At 43.7% G+C, this 22,738-nt stretch overlaps 1 protein-coding gene across 1 annotated transcript in view; it reads left to right on the plus strand.

The window, feature by feature from the left end:
- Positions 1-22,738, plus strand: part of DYNC2H1 (dynein cytoplasmic 2 heavy chain 1) — a 274,850-nt gene that overhangs the window by 55,840 nt on the left and 196,272 nt on the right. Inside the window, exons 37-50 of the mRNA XM_032844099.1 lie at positions 929-1,128; positions 2,259-2,523; positions 3,802-4,009; positions 5,005-5,134; positions 7,826-7,981; positions 9,259-9,518; positions 10,347-10,593; positions 11,666-11,817; positions 12,775-12,919; positions 14,509-14,611; positions 15,020-15,187; positions 18,235-18,365; positions 19,642-19,890; positions 20,407-20,515. Coding sequence (XP_032699990.1) covers positions 929-1,128; positions 2,259-2,523; positions 3,802-4,009; positions 5,005-5,134; positions 7,826-7,981; positions 9,259-9,518; positions 10,347-10,593; positions 11,666-11,817; positions 12,775-12,919; positions 14,509-14,611; positions 15,020-15,187; positions 18,235-18,365; positions 19,642-19,890; positions 20,407-20,515 — 2,523 coding nt within the window. The remainder of the gene's footprint in view (positions 1-928; positions 1,129-2,258; positions 2,524-3,801; positions 4,010-5,004; positions 5,135-7,825; positions 7,982-9,258; positions 9,519-10,346; positions 10,594-11,665; positions 11,818-12,774; positions 12,920-14,508; positions 14,612-15,019; positions 15,188-18,234; positions 18,366-19,641; positions 19,891-20,406; positions 20,516-22,738) is intronic.

The following is a 22,738-nucleotide window of genomic DNA, read 5'->3' on the forward strand; positions in this document are numbered from 1 at the left end:
CGAAAGATGGTTTCTTGCCTTCATAGATATGTCTTATCTATCAGCAGCTACTTAAAGGATATTAATTATTCTTGAAAAAGTAAAAATCTTGCAACAATGTTCGTATTTATATTTGGTTTAGGGATGGGTTTCTGAATCAATTTTGAGCAGGTCTGATTAAAGATTGTTGCCGAGTTAGTTTTTAGTCTCAGGACTTTGAATTTCTGGGAGGCGGTCCTGGTGGATTTGGAGATGCCTGAGTCTGGACCTTGTTGATCTGGGTCTGAGTTCAGCCATTATACTGCTCTGCTTCCTCGGGTAAATCACTTAAACCCTCAGAGAGTTAATATCCTCATATATAAAATCAGAATAATGTAACCGTTTCTTACTTTATACAGGTGTTACAAGGATCACATAAAAATGGTGAAGTTCTATGCAATTAAAAGTGCTCGCGACTTCTATTTTATTTTAAGATTGATTGATTGATTTTTTTGAGGGAGAAAAAGCACACGTGAGTAAAGGAAGGGACAGAGGGAGAGAGAATCTCAAGCAGCCTCCGTGCTGAGACCTGAGCCCGACACAGGGCTCGATCCCAGGACCCCGAGAACACGACCTGAGCTGAAACCAAGAGTCAAACATTTAACCGACTGAGCCGCCTAGGTCCCCCATGATGTTTATTATTAACTTAAGTCTGGGAAACTTGGGGCTCAAGTCCTACGAAAGAGTCCAGAACTGTACTTTAGGGACCCTTGTTTCTCAGCGGTCAAACGATAGTAAGGTAAGCTCGTCCGTTCATACACACGGAACCGCAGCGCTTTAACTGCTGCTGAATTCTAGCACCTCACGTAATTACTAGTAGTGCTCTCAGGGTACTTGAAAGTTGTGTTTACAGTTAGTGAAACTTTCTAAAGTAAGTGACTAATAATTTTAAATGAAGCTTTTCCTCTAGGTGATGAAAGTCATATTGTGGTACAAGCCCTGAGGCTTAATACAATGTCAAAGTTTACATTTGCCGATTGCTCACGGTTTGATGCGCTGATTAAAGACGTGTTTCCTGGGATTGACTTTAAAGAAGTGGAATATGGTGAGCTGAGCTGTGCGCTACAGCAAGTCTGTGAGGAGGCCAACTATGAAGCCATACCGAACCAGGTAACCGTCAAGCGCGACAGAGCGGACAGAGCGCCTGCGTGGCTCAGTCGGTTTGAGCGTCCGACTCTTGGTTTCCGCTCAGCTCACGATCTCAGGGTCAGAGATCGAGCCCCGCTCAGGCTTCCTGCTCAGTTTGGAGTCTGCTCGTCTTTCTTCCTCTGCTCTGCCCCCTACTTGCCCTGTCTTTCTCTGTCAAATAAATAAAATTAAAAAAAAAACAACTTTAGAATATATTGATCCTTTCTCTTAGGTAATTACTTATTAGCTATCTTTATCTTTTATTTTCTATTTAAATCTCATTTACTCATGGATGCCTTCCCTGATCTTTGAGTCCAGATGAGGTTTCCTTGCTGTGTGTTTCATTACTTTTCCTGTACTTATTCACACTTGATCGTGTATTGCATGAATACTGATTTTCCCTCATCAGGTAGTAGTGTTCATGGAAGGTGGGATCCATGTCTGTTTTTTGTTTTTTAGAGATTTATTTATTTATTTGACACATACAGAGTGTGCACAAGCGGGGCAGGGTGGGGGGCTGAGGGAGAGGGAGAAGCAGACTTCCCACTGAGTTAGGAGCCCAATGCAGGACTTGATCCCAGGACCCTGAGATCATGAGTTGAGCTGAAGGCAGACACTTAACCTGCTGAGCCACCCCAGTGCCCCAGGATCCACGTCTGTTTTTCTCATCATTTTATTCCTGGTGCCCCTTACATGGCCTGGCCCATAGTAGATCTGTCATATGTGTTTGATAATTGATTACTTATGGTTTAGTTTCACTTTGACAGTTTCTTAGGAGGAATTCTTTTTAGCAGCTTTTTTAATGTAGCACTAGTACATTTTCAAAATGAACATTTTTCTGTCAGGTTTCTTGTTTGTTTTTTGGTGAGATACAGAATATCCATGAATTAATAAATGAATAAAATAATGAATATATCATATTTGAGTGAATAAAAGAATGAGCATGTTGTGTTATCAAATGGCTTGGAAAGTATACTTGTATCTTTTAAATTTCGGACTTAAAGATCAGAGTATAAACGAGCTCAGATTTATTTGGGTGTTATTTTGTTACAGAGTGAGAACAGATGGTTACGTACCGTAACTCTCATACGGACGTGTTTGTTTTCTACTAGATCAAGAAGGCTTTAGAGTTGTACGAACAATTACGCCAGCGAATGGGCGTTGTCATTGTCGGCCCGAGCGGCGCTGGGAAGTCGACCCTGTGGAGGATGTTGCGGGCGGCGCTGTGCAGAGTCGGCAGAGCCGTCAAGCAGTACACCATGAATCCCAAAGCCATGCCTCGGCATCAGCTGCTGGGCCATATTGACATGGACACGAGGGAGTGGTCCGATGGCGTTTTGACAAGCAGCGCTCGCCAGGTGGTCCGGGAACCTCCAGGTTGGTCTGTGTTCTGTGATTCACTGCTTTCCTTAGTCCTTTAGAGAGGACGACAGGACGTGTCTCTAATGCTGTCCTCATGAAAGCCTTCGCACGACTGAATTGCCTTGTAAATGATGTATGTGACTGTTTACTTCAGAGGGACCCAAGACGTGCTGTCGTGTTGATCCGGACTGAACAGGGGCTCCTGTTAGAGTAGAAACTCGGGGTAATCTGGATGAGCTGTAATTCATGACTAGATTAAGTTACTGAAAAAATCGAAAATCTTTCTGGGTTGCTATCTTAGTGCCTCACAAATAAGAAGATGACAGATTTTATTTGGGGTTAAAATTGGTGTGTGTGTGTGTGAACACTTCTAACTCACAACAATTTGGAATACAGTGCTTTGGATAATTTTAAAAATTTAAGTTATGAAACAGTAGACTTCTTGCTCTCAATTTTTTGATTTGGTGTTTAAAGCAACTTTTGGCCAGAATCTGAGAAGACTTCCTACTTTTTATAGGGTCGTAACTAAAAGTTGTGTTTCTAAGCCAGTGAGGGAGGGGCTTAGAATTGAGACATTGAAAGAGATTTTCTGTGTAGTTCTTCATTTTCACTGTGGTTAATAATATCACAGTAAGTAAAAGCCAAATATTGCCTATATTGATTTTTTACACTTTTATGGGTGATATTTTCCAGTTTGAATTGAGGTCTAAGGACCCTTGAAACCACTCTCATTTTAGGAAGGATGGATTTAAAATACAAGTTTGTCTCTGAAAAACCTTGTATAAACAACACTGCCTCTCCACTTTGAAGTCAGCTTTTTTAATGTATCAAAGAAATTTGATGGGCGAATTTTGTATTTCTGAAGTAGAATGCTAAAATGGGTTTCCTATATTTACTACAAGAGATACTCTATTCTTACGACCTGGTAGAAGACAGAGGTGTGGAGAATATCGCACGGGGTCAGGGGACTGGAACTAGCTCAGTCGCGCACACTGTCTTGTCCTTTAGGGAGGTCCCTGTTGTGTATGTCTGGGGGGCAGGTAGGGCATTAGCGCGTGGCTCGCGGCCAGCCTTTGGCCAGCGATGCCGGGAGTGCCCGTGAGGCCTCGAGGGCGCCTGTACTGCAGGTTCACAGGGAAGAGCTCAGCTTGTGCTTTGGCTCTTTGTAACACAAAATAACACTGGGTGGAAATTACTTCTGGAGAGGAAGAGGTGGTTATTGTATTCCTTATTTTTAGTTGTTATCACTGCGTCTAGTTTTATTTTACCTCCCCTTCTTTGTTCTGAAAACAGATGTGAGCTCCTGGATAATATGTGATGGTGATATTGACCCCGAGTGGATCGAGTCCCTGAACTCCGTTCTGGATGACAATCGGCTCCTCACCATGCCCAGCGGAGAGAGGATTCAGTTCGGCCCAAATGTTAACTTTGTATTTGAAACTCACGATTTAAGCTGTGCCTCGCCAGCCACAATATCTAGAATGGGAATGATCTTTCTTAGGTAAACCATCAGAGCTCTTGCCTACGTGACGTGAGGATAGTCTGCAGTTACCGGTTTGGTTTCGGAGTGGAATAAATTATATGAATGATACGTAAATACGTGCCTCCTCATTTTCTGTTAACTTCTTGTTAGGTGTTACTTCTGACAGGGAGTAACTCTTTTAGTGCAGTTACATTGTTTCAGTGTTCAGTGTGTTACAGTCGCTAAGGACTGTTTGTTTACTTCAGTGACACAGCAAGTATTTCATTGTTTCTCTTTTTCCTCTTACTTTTGTTTAAATGTTACCAGTGCAGTAAGTGAACGAGCTGTCAGTGAGATAGAGGCTAATAATCCTAAACTAAGTAGCAGTATCTTAATCATAGAATCTTTGATTCATAGAATTTTAGGGCCAACCCAGGCCAACCTAGGAAAGTGACTCTCACTGTACAAATTGGAAACCTCTTGACTTAATGTTTCCTTTCTTCCTCCACGTAGTTGGAGGAGGCTTCAGGGGCAAAAATGAAGAATAAATGAATTTTAGATCTCATGTAGAGTATTCTCAAGCCAGAGCATAAACATTGCAGCCAATTCCATTTTCCAAAACGAGTAATTACAAAGCTTTCTTTTGCTTTTTGAGTTCTTGTTTTAGCGTTTGACACGTATGGGTCTGTATAAATGCCCTACTCTTGTAGCACCATTTGAAGCCATTTTTGGCATTGTGTGACATGATAGTGTTATCAAGTTGGTTCAGACTGTTTCTGAAGTTAGTTGCTTGCTGTTTCTTTTTTTTAAAGATTTTATTTATTTATTAGAGAGGGAGTGACAGAGGGAACACAAGCAGGCGGAGTGGGAGAAGCAGGCTTCCTGCTGAGCAGGGAGCCCGATGTGGGGCTTGATCCTAGGACCCCGGGATCGTGACCTCAGCCAAAGGCAGACGTTTAATCCACGGAGCCACCCAGGCGCCCCTGACAATGTCTTCCTGAGTAATTTCTTACATGCTTATTAATCTGTTTCAGTGATGAAGAGACAGATGTTAATTCTCTGATAAAATCTTGGTTGAAGAATCAGCCTCCTGATTACAGGAATAATCTTGAAAACTGGATTGGAGATTACTTTGAAAAAGCTTTACAGTGGGTTCTGAAGCAGGTAAGTTAGCCATAATATTTCGTAATTAGTCATTTAGGCTAGAAGTGATTAAGAGTGTTGCTTAGAGACAGCTGCCTGTCAGTCAGAATCTGGGGGCAGAGTGGGAAGTAGGTATCTTCACTGCTATCCTGCTCTTTGTCTTGGCTTAACTTTTTATTGTGCTTAAAACACTTCAGTTCTCCCAAAAAATCTTGAATAGTGGAATCTCCCTTTTTTTTTTTTTTTACTAGCAAAACCATGTTACTGTCAGGTTTCACTGTCAGTAAATGTCCCCGTGGTGCTAAGTATGCTTAGCATACTTACATTTACTTTACTGCTTGTATTTCTTGCTAAAAATAATGTCAAGTTAATACTAAAGTAGAAAAGGGAGGCAAGTTATTATAATATTATTAAGAACTGTCTATCCAAAATATTACTGGATATGTAAGATACGTTATCAAGTATAGCACTAGACAAGACTTAGAGGGGGACAGGACAGTCTCTGATTGGGAAAGGTTTGCCTAATGGAGAAAGACGAGATGTGAAAAGAGCATCAAAATCGGATAAGAGATTTGCTGTCTTCTAGGAGAGCTTAAAAAGGTGATCACACTTAATTTTGAATTTGAAGCATGAACAGAAGTTTCACTTGCACAGGAGATGTGGGAGGGATTTTTACAGGTTCTACATGATTTTTCAACTATTTCCGGCTTTTGTGTCATTGCTTTTATGAGAAATGTAAACAGAAAAATTAAGGAGATAATAGCAGTGCAAGTACTTTTGGGAAGTATCTGGTTGCTAATTTGAATTTGATTTAGTGGTTACTACTTGGGGACCAAATAAGATTTATGGAGAAATGGAGATCTCACTTCAGTTTTCTCACCTTTTTCCTTTCCTTCCGGTAAGGGTAGAGATGGAGGGATAGGGACTGGCGAGTATCGGGACGTGAGTGACCGAGGTTTCCCTGGAGGCCTCAGGGGACGCAGCACTCCCTCCAGCCTGATGAGCTGTCTTCTTTCTGTCACACCTGCATGCCTTTGGCTCCATGAGGGCGAGGACCACGCTTTAGTGTTCCGCAGACACAGCTGTGGTCATGGAGACGCGCAGGAGCGTGTGTGCTTTAGGAAACACCTGCCGCCTCTGTCCTTGCTGCTCGCTCTGCTGACTTCAGGGGCTTGACGGATGCGGAGCCCTTGGAGGTCTCCAGAGCAAGTTCTGGAGGTCACCTGCGGGGGTGGGGGGACTGTTAGACGGGGAAGGGGAACTGTAACACTGGGCGGGATTTACTGATACACAGGGGTTTCTGAGTGCAGGCATGAGAGCAGGATAAATGATCAAGCCAAAGAACGGATTTCAGTTAGAAGATAAACTGATTCTGTTTTGAGGTCAGGTCCCTATGCTTGACATTTTTTTTTTTTTTTTTTTTTTTAATGTGTTGAGGATTCCTTCTTATTTGGTACTGCATTCACTGTGTTTAAATTCTGAGATATACCCTAATGGGTACCCAAACCAAATGCTGATTTTATCTCTAACGAGAGCTTTGCTTTCTTGTATCAACTGAGCAAATAAGACAGTGTAGAAGAAAGTGCAACTGTTTCCTTTATCTTACCTTTAAAGCCTAGAATTCTTAGCACAGCATTTCTACTCACCTTCTCCCTTTTTTGTGCTCCTCCTCCTGTTTCTCCAATCCTTTAAAAATATTTTTTTCTTGCAGAGCAATTTTTAAAAAAATGTAAATTGGATCATTTTACTCTCTTACTTAAAAACACTTTTAAATTAGTGAAGCTAAAAGTTGCACTCCTTACCATGGCCTCTGCAATTCTGATACTCTGGCCCTTGCCTCCCTCTCATTTCTGAACTACTACAGTGGCTTACTTTTGCATGTGCTGTGCTCTCTGCATGCCCCGCAGATCCCATCCTTCAGGGTTGGGCGTAGCTGGGACCGTTGTCAAAGAGGCGAGCTGAGCTCTCCATCTGACTGACTCTGAGAGCACTGTGTCCTCCTCTGCAGCTTTTACCGGGGCTCGTGGGCCATCTCTGCGAGACTGGAATCGCAGGCATGGGAGTTTCTGTGTAGTTCACCTTTCTTTTTTTTTTTTTTTTTTCCTCATACCTAGCACCACAGGGACATGCAAGTGATGCATAAATGGTTCTCTGTAAGTCCGTGGGAGATTGAGTGAATGAGAACCTTCCCCACTTTTAGCCCCTTGGTAGTTGCACGGGGCTCTAGGGGCCCACAAATGGAAATCACTGCAACCCACAGGTTTCATTTTGGTAGAGAGCCAAATCCACATGGTTTTGGTGTTAAGTCTGCTTGTACCAGCCATACTTGTGCAGTGTCCTCTAGCTTCCTTTTTATCAGCAGGGGGAAGTGGAGGACTATTCTTTCTAGACCCTGTTCAGTGATGGTCTTTTTCTTTTCTTCAAGTTTAGGAAGTAAACAAACCACCAACAGTTAAGGTCTCTAGCACTTACTACTAGAAATACACAATTTGCATTTTTCTAATCACTTTTTTAAAAAGTTTATGCATATAAACTGAATGAAATGTCAACTTTCTACATCTTGATAACGATTGTTAAATGTACCCCTCTACTCAAGATGTAGAGGGGTACATTTAACAATCCTACTTGAAAAGAGAGGTGAATATAAATCTGTATGTTTGTGTTTGCTGATTAATGTTTGTTTTTTTCTGTTCCATGGATTTTAATCAACAGAACGACTATGTGGTTGAAACAAGTCTAGTTGGCACTGTGATGAATGGACTGTCTCATCTACGTGGATGCCAAAATCACGAACAATTTATTATCAGTCTCATACGGGGACTTGGTGGAAATCTGAACATGAAATCACGTCTGGAATTCACCAAAGAGGTGATGCACCCTTAAAAACTATTTCAGTCAACATTTTTCTTTAATTTTCATGGACTCTAATTGCCAAAATTCAGTGATTTGTAACTGTAAGGTATAGAGCTGTTTAATTTTGAAATTATGCATTCAATAGAAGAGTTATGCATTTGAATATATGTACTTATTTTCTCCTTTGAACTAGTTTACAGTATTTTATGATACTTAAATTTTATAAAATGATGTTTTAATATCTTTTTTGTTGGATGTTTTTGAAACTAGCCATATGAATATATATAATTATTCATTTTTAATTTTAGAATGATACATATTTTTAATCATTTATTTAACCAGAACACTTTCAGCAGTTAGGAATGTTAGGATGGATTAATCATTATCAACATTTTCTTTAATAAATGTAAAGGTGCATTTCAGCCAAGTTGTTTATAAAGCGATATCGTATATATTAAAGGCTATCATCCTCTTGGCTTCTGTTGAAAGCATTGAACATGCATTTCTCTGGTCGGCTCCCACATCGTCTTTCTGCATTTGTGTCATCTCTTTCTTCTTTGGGGCCATCATTTACTGCTTTCTCTGTGTTGCCCCTGTCCATGTCCGTTCTGCTGCCCCGTTGCCAGGTGCTTCTCCTTGCCACTCGGTCCCGGATCTGTGCTGCATTTGGGCAGATGTTCTCATGCCGCAGGGCAGAGGCAGGGTGCTGAGGCTTAGCACCGGGTGAGGGCTCTGATTTATCTGCGCGCAGCAGGTTTTCAGTGTTGTAGGGAACAGCAGCTTGGGAACAGTGCCGGGACCGCTGTAATGGGTGCGACTAGGTTCCTGCAGTGATTCAGTGTTTAAAAATATGACTTTTATGTATTTGCTTAAATAATCATTAAGAGAATGATATTTGACATAGCACGGTTGCTGTAATTATATTTAAATAAATATATAAATATTGTCAAATAAATAATTTGACAGAGAGAGAGATCATAAGCAGGCAGAGAGGCAGGCAGAGAGAGAAAGGGGGAAGCAGGCTCCCTGCTGAGCAGAGAGCCCGATGTGGGGCTCGATCCCAGGACCCTGAGATCATGACCTGAGCCGAGGGCAGAGGCTTAACCCACTGAGCCACCCAGGTGCCCCTTCATTGTTGCTGTAATTATAAAAGACATTTGGTAGGGTTAGCATAGGAGAATATTCTTTTAAACTGAGACAGTTGACTTTGGGACATTGACTTTGAAGAATTAAAATTTCACACGCTCTTGTTTGGAGTATGTGAAAACCCATCACAATGTTTTCCTCTGCAGGTTTTTAACTGGGCACGAGAGTCTCCTCCAGACCCTCACAAACCCATGGACACCTACTATGACTCTGGTAGAGGACGATTAGCATCTTATGTGCTGAAGAAGCCAGAACACTTGACGGCCGATGATTTCAGTAATGGCCAAAGTCTCCCCGTCATTCAGATTCCTGACATGCAGCGAGGCCTGGATCATTTCAGACCGTGGTTAAGTTCTGATACCAAACAGCCATTTATTCTTGTAGGACCAGAAGGATGTGGCAAAGGGTAAGGGCAGAAACTTGGTGGTTGAGGCGCATGGTGTGGACTCGTGCTCTTCTTGATTTTACCTTCCGTTTGGTTAAAGGAGGATTTACATTTTCAGGAAGGACTCTTTCCATTGTTACTACTGATGTAAATGATATGACTACAGAGAACTACAGAGAAGAAAATGTCTTTTTTTTTCTCCCAGGTTACATGTTTTCTAACGGAAAGAGAACAGTCTGAGAAGATACCCTTCAAAAGAAAACATGCATACAGTCCCACCAAAAACTACATACCTTAGATACATTCACAAACTATTACCTGCTTTAGTTACAAAAAATGCATCTTGAAGTTAGGCTCTCTATTTAAAAATAACTTTTACATCTGTGTAATTCAGCCTATTTTTGGTGCCTACTGAGTGTAGTTTCTGGAAATAAAGAAGACATGATTATTAGTTTCACATTTTAGTAGTAATTTAAAAATTCTATAAAATCGTAGTATTTTTTTCTTTTTTTAGCTTGGAGTATTAATATAAAATCTTTCCTTCAGCTGTGGGGAAACTGTTGGTATCTTTTATATGTACTTTGTCTAATTAAATTATTTCTGTAACCTTAGATTTTTTTTTTTTGCTGATTGACTCCCAAGAATGCCTTAAAATATGAATTTATATTGTATATTGTAAAAATTAGAAAGCTACCTGTTAAGCCATATCCAAATTTACCATTTTCCTCTTAAACATCATATTATATGATTTAGACACCACAATATTTATGAAATAGAAATTTCATATTGAATGTACACGGTGTTTCACTGGTGGTGTTTTCACCGTCCGCCGCCCTCCGCCTCTCACAGGATGCTGCTTCGGTACGCCTTCTCCCAGCTTCGCTCCACACAGATCGCTACGGTTCACTGCAGCGCGCAGACCACATCCCGGCACCTCCTGCAGAAGCTGAGCCAGACGTGCATGGTGATCAGCACCAACACGGGCCGCGTGTACAGGCCGAGGGACTGCGAGAGGCTTGTCCTCTACCTGAAGGATATCAACCTGCCCAAGCTGGACAAATGGGGCACCAGCATGTTGGTGGCTTTCCTGCAGCAGGTGAGTTTTCTTCCTTAAAGCGCTCGGATGTGACGGGAAACATTGGAAGATGCGCTTTCCTCCTCAGGCTCGGTGTTGTCCAGCACGCGTTGCGGGTCTTACACTCCCGAAGCTTGTAGGAATCTGGTTCCGGGGTACTTTCTTCCTTTCCCTGTCTTGTCTTTCTTTTTTAGAGAGACTTTATTTTTAAGTCATCTCTACACCCAGCATAGGGCTCGAACTCACGACCCTGAAATCAAGAGTCACACACTCCACTGACAGAGCCAGCCAGGTGCCCCCACGACACTCCCTTCTTTGACCTTCTTCCCTGTAGAAGCTAGCATTACAGGAAGGTGTTATATGACAGGAAGAGTCAAAACGACCTTCATCCTGTATGTATTTCCTGTCCTTTATTTCTAAAATAGGGAAAGCAGCAGGAGGGGATGATGTGGGATTTGGGGAAATTTTTGCTTCATTTTTCTAGGGATGCATTTTTCAGAGAGCACGTGGACTTCCTTGGTCATGGCCCCTTTCGGGCTTCCTTAGCTCAGTCCTCTCCCTTTTTGCCCATGTAAAGGCAAAGGTCGGAGACCATACATTCTGTCAGTGTGGAAGGCTTTATTTCTTTTTGGGATTTATATCACATTAGAAACCCTGCGCTCTAAATTAGAGTTTATTATGTTTATATGGGTTCAAACTTAGCTTAATGATGTAACTGTAGAAGATGATAAAAATATTTATAAAGAAAACCAAAATAGTTTCCTTATATTTTTCCTGATTTCTTTCACTTTTTTTTTTCTTAATTGCTGGTAGATTTATACTGTCAACTGGATTTTAATGTTTATTAGAGACAAAAGCTCTTTAAAAATGAGGGTAATTCACTTAATATTAAATGCAGACTGGTGGTTAATAAGAGTATTATTTTTTAGTGTTATAAGAATTTAAAGTATATTTCAATCTTGAATTTTTGAGTTAGATAGAGGAGGGTGATTGCATTTGGAAACAATTGAATTGTATGCAAAAATATTTAATAACTCTACTAGAAAGTCCTAAGCCTAAATAACACATTTGCAATACATTTATTTTCAAAAAGGTATTGACTTACCAAGGATTTTACGATGAAAATTTGGAATGGGTTGGTTTAGAGAATATTCAGATTGTGGCTTCTATGTCAGCTGGAGGAAGACTGGGAAGACACAAGCTGACCACCAGGTTCACTTCCATTGTTCGCCTTTGCGCTGTGGAGTATGTATCGTAGTGTTCTTAACTGTTTTTTTTTTTTTTTTTCAATCTGGGGAGATGTCTTCTATATTTGAACTTTACTACAGGTATCCATTAACGACATTTCTTTAAAATGGAGACTATAAAATTAGTAAAACTTGAGTTTTAATAATCTTTTTACCTGCCCTTGCTAAACTTTAGGCAGTTATTTAGGGTGATAAAGGCGTTAATCAGTGCTTCTTAAATATTAGAAATAAAGTCTAAAATGTTCTAAAATGTCAGTATCAGGAATCTGAATGATGGATTTTAGATTTACATATGGGTTTTATAAAACAAAAATACTATCACATTTCATGAAGATAGATAATGTAACCAGGCACGAGGTAAGTCGGGTCAGCTGTGTGGGTGACAGTGTTAAGCCTGATGCGTGCATCTGTCTGCGTGGCCCAGAATTGTTGCAAGGACGTGCAGATTTTGTGGGCATGGAGCTGGTCCTCTGTTCCGTTTTGCCTTACAAAATCCTGTTTGGATGCTTCCCTGCTAATTGCAACCATCTATTAAATGGACTTTCAGAAAGGTTATAGCTCCCAGTTGGGCTGCATTGAAATCAATTTTGGCTTGAGAGAAACAGGTTGTTCATTTGTTGTATTAGTTCTACTTTTACAGTTCTGAGGCGGATTACTGCTTTATCGGTAGGCTTTACTTAAAATACTACTTCTTAAGCAAAATTTACCTTTTGGTCCTTTCTAAAAATCAGTGGTTTCCAAACAGTTATGTTTTTAAGTAGTTTCCCTGGAAACTTCTATTAGGGCCCTCGGTGTGTGAGAGCAGATAAAGAACTGTCCGAGTAGGGACCTGGCGCGCGGCTTCAGTCCCTCGATAGGTTGGGGGCGGGGCGTGGGAAAACTGCTGCAAATGAACACTAACAGAACAATCCGGAACATGGCTTTTTCAGCTGTTTGCTTCTGTGCCCTTTTCCAGCTACCCAGAAAGAGAGCAGCTGCAGACTATCTATGGAGCCTATTTGGAGCCTGTTCTCCACAAAAGTCTGAAGAGTCACTCTATTTGGGGCTCTTCCTCGAAAATCTATCTCTTAGCGGGATCTATGGTCCAAGTGTATGAACAGGTGAATTCTTCCTCATTTATATTGTCGTTGTCGTGTCTCTTGGTTTCAGTCCCGGAGGACTGCCTTTAACGCTGCCCTGCGCTGACACTCCACCTTTCTGCTCGTCTTGTCGGCTGGACTTTGCTGCCAGACAGTGAGCTCTCTGAGGCCAGAGGCTCTGTGCTGAGCCACCCGGCACTGTGTCTGGGACACTTGGTGAAACGGGTTGGGCGAGGCGTGCTGGGTGGTTATTGTGTTACCTGCTAACATGCAGCGTATTGAGAATGTTCCTCTTCTTTCCAAAACTCGATCTTTCTCCGGACTTCTGTCAGTGTCTGTCTGCGAGTCTTCAAACCGGAGCGCGGGCTTTGAGGTTTCTTGTGGCATGTGAGAAAATGCCTCAGGTTCCTTCCGTAGTGAAGCGGGACGGGGCCTGGCATCAGGCGGTAAGGGCACAGGAGACATTTACGCAGTAACTGCTTGTCTAGAGGCCGCACTGGGGATGCAGAGATGACCAAGTCTCTGCCTTCGGGAAGTTTACAGACCCGTTGGGAACCCGCTTCTATAGACGAAGTACGACTACAGCGGGATGAGTCGTAGATCGGTGACAACAGGCACGACTTAGCGGGGGAGAGGAAGCAAGTAACTGTGCTGTGTGCTAGTTGTTACGCAGACGTGAGACGTGATCTGAGTTGGTTTGTTTTGAAAGACTGATCGCAAGATCGGTTTGAATGGTTTATTTATGAGAGAGCATGCGGCGTGGTGGAGGGAGGAGCGGAGAGAGAGAGACTCTCCAGCAGACTCCACGCTCAGCACAGAGCCTCGATCTCATGACCCTGAGATCACAACCTGAGCTGAAATCTAGATTCGGATGGGTGCTCAACCGACTGAGCCACCCAGGCACCCCAGTGTTTTGAGAAATGAATAGACGTTTCCAGAGTGGCTGAGATGAAAAACAGCTTCCTCGGTGAAGGGAGCAGCACGTTCAAGTTAGGGAAGTGTTTGTGGAGGATGCTTTTTGTCGTTGTGGAGTAGAAGTCAGGCAAGACAATTAGAAAGCAGTGATTTCTTTCTAAATTAATTCAGAAGTGATCAAGGCCAGAATGACAGCAGGGGTCCTGTCTGTGGGGAAGAAGGCGCAGGCTCTCACTGGTTCTATATCCAGGAGGAGCACTCTGTTTTGTTAGCGACTCATGGACTTCGTGAGCACACGCTCCTCTGCGGCTCCGAGCCCTCAAAAGCATGTGTTTCCTAGACCTGGGGGTGCCTTGGAATAGCGACCGCTGTTTGTAAACCTTAGCTTCACCTTCCTTGAATTCTTTTGCTCAGCAGGGCTTTTTAACCTTTTATTTTTCTCTTGGACAATGTTTTGGCAGTTTCTTATAGCCTATGAATAACTGCTCTTAGATCATGTTTTTAAATGGGTAAAATACAATGTCTGAGGTAGCGAAGGAAATCAGTTCTATGAAATACAGTTTTCTCCTCACTAGTAGAAATGGGGCATTCCTGTGAGTCTGTGGTGACTGAAAAACTTAACACATTATGTATTTGGAAATGCATTATATATATATTATATATTTAGAGAATAGACAGTTTATTTTCTTTTCCAGGTGCGGGCCAAATTTACAGTTGATGATTATAGTCACTATTTCTTTACTCCTTGCATCCTTACCCAGTGGGTTCTTGGCTTATTTAGATACGATTTAGAAGGAGGTAAGTTTTGCTTTCACGACTTCAAATTGCTTCTCTTTGGAATGCCACAGTTATCTGTGTATGTGCGCGTGTGTGTATGTGTGCGTGTGTTCTGAACTGTTTATGATTGTCACTGTTAGAATTTGATTTGGGGAAAAATAAAATCATTATTCATGTTTAATATGCTTTTTTGAATTAATATTTTTATTGAGTAAGTAGAGATAATAATGGTTAATATATTCTTTAAAACAATTTATCAACTTAATAACACGTGGAATTTTACCTTTTTTCCCTTTTCTTGTATTTATCTGACGCCAACCTGACGGTATGCAGATTTTTATTCTATTTCTTTCTAGTATTATGTTGAAATAGATCATCTGCAAGTCATTTGAATTCTATTACAACTAAAGAAAATGTTGTCTTTTTAAGGATCTTCAAATCATCCACTAGATTATGTATTAGAAATCGTGGCTTATGAAGCACGGCGCTTATTTCGTGACAAAATTGTTGGTGCGAAGGAACTTCATTTATTTGACAGCATTTTAACATCGGTATTTCAAGGAGATTGGGGCTCCGATGTGTTAGACAATATGGCAGGTAATACAGTTACGGAGTTGATGCAGTGTGTGAATGCTATGAGAACTGTAAACTTTTTTTTCTTGGTAATAGCATGATTTTGTGTTTCTGTGCAAATGAAAGGTTTGGGTAATTTAATGTTTTTATTGCAAGGGGCTGCTTTTTCCTTTTTGCTAGATTTCTAAATAAATACAGGTAAAATAGAGTGACAATAATGGTTTTCTTGGATTCAGGCCATCGTGTTTTATATTGTGCTTCCTGAGAGATTTTTACTAATAAAGGTTTTATTTAAAGCCGCATGTAGATGAACCTTTAAGATCGTTGGGAAAAACCCGTATGTGACTGTGATTAGCTTCTGCTTGAGAGCAAGCCGCGTCGTCAGCGCGGAACTCCTTACGCGCTCGGCTCCGGCTTGGGCGCTGGGGCCCCGAGTAGAGGACAGCGCTGCCCGCAGCTTGAGAACTGCGCTGGGAGGAGCCGTGAGACGAAAACCGTCGTGGCTGACGCACCGGTGATGCAAGGCCGTGCCGCGGGCGTGTCCGCTGGCCGCCCGCTCCGCCGCAGGAGGACTTTCCGCACAGCTGGCCTTCGCGAGCGCCCCGGAGGGCCTGCTGTGTGTGCGCCGTGGGCGGCTCTCGGCCGCAGGGCCCTAACTGCTTAGGCCCAAGGGGATTTTGAAGATGAGGAAGATGTTGAGGTGCAGAGAGGGATTTTCCAGGCTCGAGTTTCGGACCCGGGAAGTGCGCTGCGGTGGCTGAGGCCAGACGGAAGGCAGGCGGGAGCGCCCTGCTCCTGGCTCCCAGTCGCTGGTTCTGAGGGCGGGCGGCCTTGCCGGGGTGGCCTGTGGCTCTCCCCCGGTACCGCAGGAGGATTTGGTTTCTTCAGTGACGTCGCTTGCTCGGACTGACACTTGCCTGAACGGTGTCTCTTCCTGCACAGACGTCGGTGGTCCACTTTGAGTCCGTGTCTGTACAAAGAGTGAGGCCTCGGCGCTTTCTTTGCTGACGGATGTCCGCTTGCGCCGGCGCCGTTTATTGGAAAGGGAACTTCTCTTCCTTGAGCTGCTTTGCACTTGGTCAGAGTAGTTGTGTGAACGTACTTCTCGGGCTCGGCTCTGTTGCGTCACTTATGTGTCTGCCTCCCGTCCCTACCGCTGGTTTTCATGACGTTACCTGCAGAAGTCTCGAATTCGGGAAGACTGATTTCTCCTACTGTCTTTTTTGTAGTTTGTTTTAGCTATTTACATCCCTTTGCCTTTCTATGTATTTTAGAAGAATCTTCTGTATAAATAATGTTGCTAAGCTTAGGACAGGAAGTGCGATAATTCAGTATGTTGCTTTGGGGAGAAGTGGTGCTGAGTCTTCCAGTCTCAGAGCATGATCTGTCCATCCGTTTATTCACATATTCTTTGCTTTCTTTCGTCTGTGTTGTGTAGTTCTCAGCATATAGGTCCTGTACATAGTTTCTTGGATGAACAACTAAGATACACCGTTTTCTGGGCGATACAGGGAGTGTCTTGAGGGATGACGGCACTGCGTGAAGGAGGGGCAGGGCGTTACCGTGAAGGGGAGGAGAGTGTGCTCGGCCTCCGAGGCCGAGGAGCCGGCGTGTGGCGCGGAGTGCAGCAGCAGACGGGAGAACCAGGCGGTCGGGGTCTAATGGCAGGGGCCTCGGTGGGGGCTTAGCTGTTTTTCTGTGGCGGTGGGAGGCACTGTGCGATTCTGTCGTGTGTGCCTCGGGATGCTGCTGGGGGGGCAGCGGTGTGTCACAGGGACACGCGCTGGGAGGCTCCTGTGGCCGTTCCGGGGATACCTGACGACCTGTGAAGATGGTGAGCAGCTGTCGCTGGGTTTCCGTGTTTGCAGGCTGCTTGAGTGTCTTTCGGGGGACCTGCATACCTGCTCCGTGAACGCAGTCGTCACGTCTGTCTGACTGCTCGTCTCTAACAGGAAGTGCGGGGCTTAAACACGGGGTGTTCAGTGCATGAGTGTTACGTGTTCATCATATGTCTGTTATGCAGCTGCAAGTATGGGACCAGACTAGAGCCTGGGAGATTTGTCGATAGGTGAATAGGTTTTGGCACAGAAGTAGTTGATGATTTAACCCACAGAATAAGGTTAACTAGTTCAAGGGGAGTGTTTAGGAGTAAAGAAAAATGGACTGAATTTTGATCCCAGGGCAGATAAGAGTAGAAGGGGTAGGCAGAAAACTGAGGACTGGTGCTGTGGCTTGTTGAGTATGGTCCCACAGATCTGAGGAAGAAGGCTTCCCAAGCACAGCAGGTCATGATGGGGGCAGCGCCTCGGACGGGATCTGCGCTTGGTGGTTATGGCAGCGTCGTTCCCAAGCAGGAGCTGGAGTAGAGAGCTTTCTGCAGAGAGGAGAGCATGTAGGAAGAGCGGAGGCGAGGGAAAGGAGAAGACATGCAGGAGCTGGGGTCCGGGTCACTCAAGCTGCCTCTGAGTGGGGCGTGTGAGGAGGAGGAAGCCTCACTGAGCGGCTTCCCGAACGGACCGGAGGGAAAGGTTCCGCAGGGCGGTCAGCAGATTTCCCTCGTGTGCTCACAGGCTGCTGCTGGAGACAAACTTAAGGGAAAGTGGTGGGGTTTTTGTTTTCTAATTAAAATTCATTTAATTTTTCCTTTATTTTAGAATTAAGGCTCTTGATGGTATTTATCAATCTGTGTTCTTTCTCAAGGAGAGCTTTACGTTCGTTTCAGCTGCCCGTTTCGTATGGAGGTTGTGGAGAAGGGGCGGGAAGTAGGGAGAAAGAGCAAACAGGAGAGGTGTGGGGAGCGTTAGGAGGAGGACACTTCATCTGGGGAGAGGTCGTGGGGGTCAGGGCTAGAGCAGGGACACAGCCGTTCCTGGTCAGGGACAGTTTGACATCCTTTGTGTTTTAGCAGACTTAACGATCTCGCCAGGCACTGTGGAGTAACTTACTTCCACTTTTCTGGGGATGATCTTGGACAGATTAACTGAAAAATAAAATTTAGTGAGCAATGTGTTTCCTGGTGCTGCCATTACAGGTAACACATACAAAACCAAAAACACTTTTTGTTTCTGTAGACAGTTTCTATGTCACATGGGGAGCGCGACACAACTCCAGAACAGGAGCAGCCCCAGGACAGCCACTGCCTCCTCATGGGAAACCCCTTGGAAAACTGAATTCTGCAGACCTCAAGGATGTTATTAGAAAGGTATAATCTGGGGCGCTTGGGTGGCTCAGTGGGTGAAGCGTCTGCCTTTGGCTCAGGGTCCTGAGATTGAGTCCCGCGTTGGGCTCTTTGTCATTGGGGGGCCTGCTTCTTCCTCTCCTCCTTCCTCCCCACTATTAGCACGATCCCATGTGTGTGTGCGCAGTCTCTCTCTCTTTCAGATAAGTAAATAAATACATAAATCTTAAAAGAGAAAGGTATAATCTGAATCAGGAGGTTGAATTGGCATTTGGTTATCATTCTAGTCATTTAAGAAATATTTATTGTAAGGTTTTCGAGGCAAAGATTAGCCACTAGACCAAGCCGGTTCTTGTAGAATACAGTCGGCTGCGGCAGATCTAACTGAATGCCTGCATAGACCCGGATGTGGGTAAGATGGCCAAGGTACCTGTTAGCAGAATGTGTTTGGTGTTGGAATAACTGATAAGGTTTAATAGTAATTGGAAAATCAGCCTAGAGCAATGGTGTCCAAGTTCAGCGGGCATTAGAATCACTTGGAGAACCAGGAACTACCCTGCCTCTTGGGTCCCAACCTGAGGAAGTCTCATTGCACATTTCTCACGGGCCCTCAGGTGATGCTGATGCTGCTGGTCACTGAAACTAAGGGACACTGCCCTAGAGACATGTTCTGTTCTTTCTTTTTTGTGAAATTATAATAAAGAAGGAGAAACACTTATATATGATGATTTAAAATTAGTATTTGCTTTGGAAGTGAGTGTGGATTTTGTATCCAGAAAAGTTTGTACTGTGCGTTGGATGGATATTGCAAAGTTTGGGGACGTTAGAAGTTGCTAAGTATGTGAAGTCTGGTGTCCTTCGCGCTGTCACACAGCTCCTGGTGGGGCAGCCCGCACGTGTGTTTGGAGTCATTCCACCGTGGCGCAAACCAACGAGAGTTCCCAAGATTAGTTCTTATGATTTGCGTAGGCTGGTCTGATCCGAGACCACTAATACAGCTGGAGAGTTCTTGAAGGTTTTGTAACTAATCTGCTGTGTCTCACTATGTTTAACTTGTTTTGTCAGTGATGCCAGCAGGTGTCTGATCACTGTGAGCTCCTGAATGTTTTTGGCATCGCAAGATTTTTCGTAGAAGAGCTGGATGCCTGGGGGTGGGGGGGCTGTGGCGCCTGAGAAGACACCCTGTCACTGAACCCCTTTTCTAGAGCGCATCAAAAGTATAACCTAACTCTAGATCACATTTTGTTATGTGTCAGGGCATATGCTAATGATAAAATGTTCTTTGTGATTGTTTTAAAAGGGCCTGATCCATTATGGACGAGATAACCAGAGTTTAGATATTTTACTTTTCCAAGAAGTGCTGGAGTATATGTCTCGGATCGACCGAGTGCTGAGCTTCCCTGGGGGCTCCCTCCTCCTTGCCGGACGCAGTGGCGTCGGCCGGCGGACCATCACTTCTCTGGTCAGTCATATGCACGGAGCCCTGCTGTTCTCTCCGAAGATTTCCAGAGGGTATGCACTGAAGCAGTTCAAAAATGATCTCAAACACGTGAGTGCCTCAAATCCTTTATTGTATTTGGTTTTAAATCACAATGACTTGTTACTCCAAAAGCCCTCAGAGACCATTATGTCTTTAATAATACAACATAGTCTTTAATTTCAATGATTATTTTCCCCGTGGTTATTAGAAAACTGTATTTTTATGTACAGATAGGAAAAAGATTCTTTTTAGGAATCCTGGCTCTCAGGCATGCTGGCTTATGAGAGGCTTGGAGGACGTGGAAGATAATAGGACAGAGTTTATAGGGGACATAGGGGGGTGTATTTAAAAACGATCGTCTGTCCTAGCTGTGAAATCGTATTAATGTTTCCCCCCTGCCGTTTGTTCCTGGACTTGATTTCCTTGCTGCACTCTACGGCTGAAGTTTGATTTTTAATGTTGATGATGAAAGGAAGAGAGAGGGGAAAAGGTGACCTGAAAGATGTTCTTTGCATCAAGAATGGTGGTTTCAGGGTGGGCCGCGCACGTGTACCCGGTGTGAGGACCGCTCTTGTCCCTGTGCAGGTGCTGCACCTGGCGGGGATCGACGCCCAGCAGGTGGTCCTCCTGCTCGAGGATCACCAGTTAGTCCACCCCGCCTTTCTGGAGATGATCAATAGCCTTCTGTCTTCAGGCAAGTGCGCGATTTCTCTTCCAAGGCAAGAGAAGTAATGTGAAAATTATTCGGGTCATGTTGCCTTGTGTAAAATTGTGTTTCTGAGCACATGCGGTAGGGGTTTTACTAAGGGGACGTGGGGTTAAACATGCTTGCAGCTGGAGAGGTGAGAAAGCCCATTTTTATAAAACCAGGAGATTGCATAATTTCATGAACATGATTGTTATTATTATCTTTAAAGATTTTATTTACTTATTTGAGAGGGAGAGAGAGAGCACAAGCAGGGGAGCAGCAGAGGGAGAGGGAGAAGCAGGCTCCCTGCTGAGCAGGGAGCTCAATGTGGGACTGGATCCCAGGACCTGGGATCATGACCTGAGCCATAGACAGACCGAGGCTTAACAGACCAAGCCACCCGGGTGCCACCAAAAATGATCATTAATGTCGGTGCATGTCTGAAGAACTGGCCCTCTCACATGCTTTTGGTAGGACCATTATCTGTTACAGTGTTTTGGGAAAGTTATCAGCCAGTGTTGTTTAAAAACAATGTACCGTACCCTTTAATACAGCAGCTCTATTATGTGTAGAAGTTTCACCTACAGAAATGATAGATTTAGTGTACAGGGAAATATATAGGATAATTTATAATAAAAATATGATAGGACCTCACTGTCCATTGTTAGTGGAATGGTTGAATAGTGGTCTGAAGGTGGACATGTAAGTGCCGAGAGATTCTAACATCTGGGTCTTCTGTTTCCCAGATCACAGTATGCCCTTGTTGTCTCTCGAGTCACCTGTTTTCATGGTTTCCTGGAGAGGATACCTGCAATTTCCTGTATGTCTTCCCTCTATGAAGAATTTATGACATTTATTCAAATGTCTTTAGGAGTCGTCACTATTCGAATTGGTTGGAGGTAGCTTAGTTTCAAACTTGGACCAGGATTGTTTTGTTATTTAAGTGCAATGTAAACCTTGTTAAAAGCTAGTTTCCATGATGTGTGTGTTGGACCCAGTTTTTGGTTAATGCTTGTTTTGTGTCATGTAAGGTGGGCTCTGAAAGGAAATGGTCTTCTCTTTAGGATGTCACAGCTCTGGTTGAAGAACACGTGTGGCTTAGGGCATGCAGTGTCCGCACTTGGGTGCGCACGTGACTGCTGGCCGGGGCTCCAGTGAGGCGGCTGGAGGGCCAGTCTCTGGCCCAAGGTCTGCAGAGGCCTGGCCACAGTGAGGCTGCGGGGGCTTGGGAGCTGCTCACAGGACCGCCTCTGTGCACACGTGTGTGTGTGTGTGTGTGTGTGTGTGTCTGTCCCTGCGTACCCTTCAGTCGTCACTAGGTGGAGGCCTGGTCCTTAGGGCTGAAAGTGTCCCAGCAGAGAGACAGATTTTTGTTTTGTTTTGTTTGTGAAAGCAAACATCCACACAAGCATCGATACACTAGTTGTTTTTGTTTTAAGATAAACTGGTCTTTATTATCAAGTTGTAACTATAAAAATCAAATTTTAGCAACATTTGTAGCAAAAAAAAGTATTTGAAAAATACTTTCAGGGAAAATAGGCCTTTGTCTCTTTTTCTATTTTTTTTCTATTTTAAAGTCTTATTTGCTAGAGTGGATCATATGTACGTAGAGCTAGGTTTCATCGCTAAAGTTAAGGCATCGGAAGTGTCTTGTTAGGGCCGAAAGTGAGAGAAAGACCTAGAACATGTTTGTGTGTGCGCATGTTTGGGCGTGGACGAGCTTGGTGGACAGGGCACGGCTGGCAGCTCTGAGTCGGGCCTGGGCGATGCTAGGGGTGAGGCAGGGACAGGCCCTGCGTAAACGCACTGCCTGGGATGCGTAGCAAAAGGGTTTTCACTTAATTTACTGTTTCTTACAAACTTGAAATATATTGGCTTAATAATTGTTTATTCGACCTGTTATGTGCCAGGCCCAGTTCTGAATACTGGACTCACAGTGGTGAGTAAGACATAGTTCAGTCCCCCATCAACACTTGTGATCGTAATCCAGTGTGAGTTGCTCTCGTCATTCTCTTGCCTTGTAGCAGGCCCTGGGCTAGTTCTGGTTTCTAGTACGGGTTCATTCATTCATCCATCCATCCATCTAATAAATATTTATTTGTTTATCTGGAATACTTTGCTGAGGATGTTCTGAGGTTAATATTGAATGAGACTAAATATTTGTCCTTTGGAAACTCAGAATCTAATGTGGGAGAAAAGGAAAACACTTCTCCATGATTATGTGACATG

The sequence above is a fragment of the Lontra canadensis genome, unplaced genomic scaffold (genome assembly GCF_010015895.1).
Source record: "Lontra canadensis isolate GAN:19392208 unplaced genomic scaffold, GSC_riverotter_1.0 scaffold147, whole genome shotgun sequence".
In the NCBI taxonomy this organism is placed as follows: Eukaryota; Metazoa; Chordata; class Mammalia; order Carnivora; family Mustelidae; genus Lontra; species Lontra canadensis.